Source organism: Enoplosus armatus, chromosome 9 (assembly GCF_043641665.1).
Source record: "Enoplosus armatus isolate fEnoArm2 chromosome 9, fEnoArm2.hap1, whole genome shotgun sequence".
In the NCBI taxonomy this organism is placed as follows: Eukaryota; Metazoa; Chordata; class Actinopteri; order Centrarchiformes; family Enoplosidae; genus Enoplosus; species Enoplosus armatus.
In genome coordinates, this window is record NC_092188.1 from 10,768,698 (window position 1) to 10,772,070 (window position 3,373).

Consider the following 3,373-nt stretch of genomic DNA (forward strand, 5'->3'; position numbering starts at 1 on the left):
TCAAAGTTATGTTGAATTAGCCTGCTTACGGAATTAGTTCGCCTTTGGGTTGTAGGTTTGTTTTGTAAAATCATATGACATCTAAAGGGGATTTAAATAAATAATGGAAATCTTCTCCTGCAAAGGTTTGCCGATAGGAAAGGTCCCGCCATGAATACCGCACAGCTGTTATTTAAGGGGAGCCGGGGACGTATGGAGGCGCGCAGCCCCGCGGGGGTTTGGCTGCTCCTCCACAGTTCAACAGTAGCTCTTAACCCCGGAGCCGCCGGGTCACATGTGTCACTCCAGCACCCCGCGTCTGCTTTCATGTCGCTGCAGATTACATTTCTCCAGAAAACCATCAATCTCTCGGATGAAAAGTATTGGGCTTGTCTCACAACTGACAAAAAAAAAGCGAACATCGCAGCCCTCTTCTTCTGACAGACTCCTGGCTAAAATGTCTGTTTATCCTTTAAATTTCAAAGGTATTAAATGAAGTCATCAGTCCTGTCCGCCTCACTGCGCTGTCCACTGACTCGGCAGATTTTCATGCACCGGTCCTCATCCAAACCACCGGTGCGCAAAAAAACGCACAACAAGAACCCAGAAATCTAAACTAAAATTTGACAATTTAGAATTTGTTGGCATGAAACAACTTCATGTTAACTCTCTTACAATTAACCTGATTGTTGCCCAACTGCTGACCTTAAGAAGGAGCCGGCTTTGGAGGTTTCAGTCAGGATTTACAGTCTTCAGTTGGAGCCCTCCTACTCTGAAAATCCAATTATTTTACTAAAACCATGACAGCTTCAGCTGGCTCCCTGTGAAACTATAAAACAGTAAAGGATGTGCCAACCAGAGCAGGTTTCTGCTGAAACATAAACCATCGTGGTTTTGCTGACATTTTCATTTCTACTACATGTTTATATGACTTTATTTTCTTTATCCGGTGTCAAGATTCACATATACAGGTCACATAAATCACTTTGCAGCAACCTCAGAGATCCAAATCAGTTTAGCTTTGTAGTCTCTAACCCTTGTGTCGAACAAATACAATCTCCAGAAATCAGAGAATATAACAAAGAGGAAGGTATTGATAGAAATTAACAGAATATCCTTTTGTTCTCCTCCACCTGTTTCTTCCCTTTGACCCGCTCCCCCCACCTCCCACCTCTCTGTCTTTTACTTTGCATCTGAAACAGACTGAACATTTAACATTAACTGGATGCATTCCTTTTAACTTTCTAAACTTTTAATTATTTCACATTATGGACCTCTCAGGCTCTTTGCCTCCACCTTCTCCGTACACCTTCCCTATTATCCCCAATTTCTCTGTGCCCTCCTCCTCTCCTTCCATCTCTCCGTCACCCAGCCTTGCGTCCACAGCTCTCTTCTGCTCCCTCCTCTCCCTCCTCTCCTTGCTGGGCATTACAGGAAACCTGTACACTCTCGGCCTCCTTCTGAGGCGCAGGAGAGGTAGGAGAAGACGAGGCCCAACCTGCTGCCTAATGAGAGTACCTGTACCATCCTGCCTTTCCAACTCCTCCTCCCCCTCCTCCTTCCCCATCTCCTCTTCCTCCTCCTCTTCCTCCTCCCTTCACCTCCAGGTGCTGAGCCTTGCTCTTGCTGACCTGCTCTACCTTTTCACCGCTCCCTTCATCGTGTACGACAGCCTGGCGTCCGGGTGGGCTTTTGGTGAGCTGGGCTGCCGCCTCCTCCTGAGCCTCGACCTCCTCACCATGCACGCCTCCATCTTCACTCTCACCGCCATGAGTCTGGACCGCTACCGGGCTGTGGCCCACCCGCTGCACACCTCCTCCTCCAACTCCTCTGGCCTGCTGCGTGTAGGCCTGGCCTGGGGCCTGGCTGTGGCTCTTAGTCTGCCCATGATGATCACGCTGCACCTGGAGGATGGGGAGAACCAGGAGGGCCAGCTGTGTGTGCCAGCATGGGACGAGCAGAGCTCCAAGGCCTATCTGAGTGTGCTCTTCTGCACCAGCATTCTTGGTCCTGGGCTGGCCATTGGAGCGCTTTATGCTACTCTAGGCCGGCTTTACTGGGTGTCTCAGACCAGGCCAGCCTGGGCCAGTGGGAGCAGCACTGCTTGTCCTCCTCGTGCCCCCAAACCAAAAGTCCTGCTCCTCATCCTCGGTATTGTCCTGGCCTTCTGGGCCTGCTTCCTCCCTTTCTGGATCTGGCAGCTGCTGCCTCTCTACCAGCCCGACATGCTGCGGACAGTACCAGTGGGGACACAGGTGACAGTGAATCGTATCCTCACAGGGCTGACCTACGGGAACTCTTGTGTGAATCCATTCTTCTACACGCTATTGACTGGAAAACGAAGACGCAACCGGCAGACGCTGACATCAGCAAATCAGCTCTGCCGTAAGAGTAGTCCACTGCAGTAGTGTGTGTGTCTCTAACAGTAGAGACCATAATGTGAGTGTGTATTCATATGTGTGAAAAGGTACTGTATATGAATGCTTTATGAGTTCCATAATAGGCACCAAAGACCATTGATTTATCCTTAGCCTGCAAACTAAGGACACAGAACAATACTAAGCAAACGATAGCACTTTGTATAGATGCTTTGTGAAAGGACTGTTAGGAGACAATCAAAAAGACAATCTTTCACCTAATTAATGTTTTATCTGCAAACGTTTTCCAAACTTCAGTGGTCATATCAAATAATGTGTCTTTAATTGCTGTAATAACCAAGTTTACAAACTTATAATTTGCTGTTTTAATTATATTATATGTGTGACTATGGTAAAATATAATGGCATTTCTAACATAAGTGGTTACTACAGTAATTAATTGTGCAGTCATTTAACCGAACAGATTTAATAACGGAGAGGAATTGTTTATTTAGTGAACAGACTTTTTGTCCTCCAACAAAACCTGTACTGTATTATTATACTGTAAGATTACGCTGTATGTTGCTCATGCACAATCATTTCCAGTAAAACCCTGATGCACTTCTGCTTGTTTTCAGAGAACTATCAAAGAAAATGTTTGTTTTTGAACAACCCGTTGTAACTCGTCGGGACCTCGTCGGGACATTTTTCTGAGACATTGTTTGTTGACTTAATAAATTATGTCTGAGCAGGTCAACAGTCTTTTGTTTGCTTCCCCTGAGCGCTGACATATCTAAAACAACTGACTTTTTTATAATCACGACCTACATGTTTTAAAATGTACTTATTATTTTGAATCATGCAGTGCTTTGCATGGCCTCGACTTGTGTTGACTGTAACTGATGTTTATAATAATGCATAATATATATAGCCTTGAATAAAGAGTATGCTTTCTGTAATTCACTGTGTGATTGGATCTTTAACTGGGGAAAAAGATGAGAAAGTGACCTCTTTTGGCAAAAAGAACACAACATAAC

At 45.5% G+C, this 3,373-nt stretch overlaps 1 protein-coding gene across 1 annotated transcript; it reads left to right on the forward strand.

Moving 5' to 3' along the window:
- The first annotated feature begins 1,247 nt into the window (after positions 1–1,247).
- uts2r3 (urotensin-2 receptor 3) lies at positions 1,248–2,387 on the forward strand. Its single transcript, XM_070912420.1, has one exon. It carries the CDS (start codon positions 1,248–1,250, stop codon positions 2,385–2,387), a length of 1,140 nt encoding a protein of 379 aa, XP_070768521.1.
- Positions 2,388–3,373: the final 986 nt, after the last annotated feature.

Bases quoted from the DNA above. Each gene is read 5' to 3' on its own strand.
- uts2r3 (XM_070912420.1), top strand. From the start codon at position 1,248: ATGGACCTCTCAGGCTCTTTGCCTCCACCTTCTCCGTACACCTTCCCT.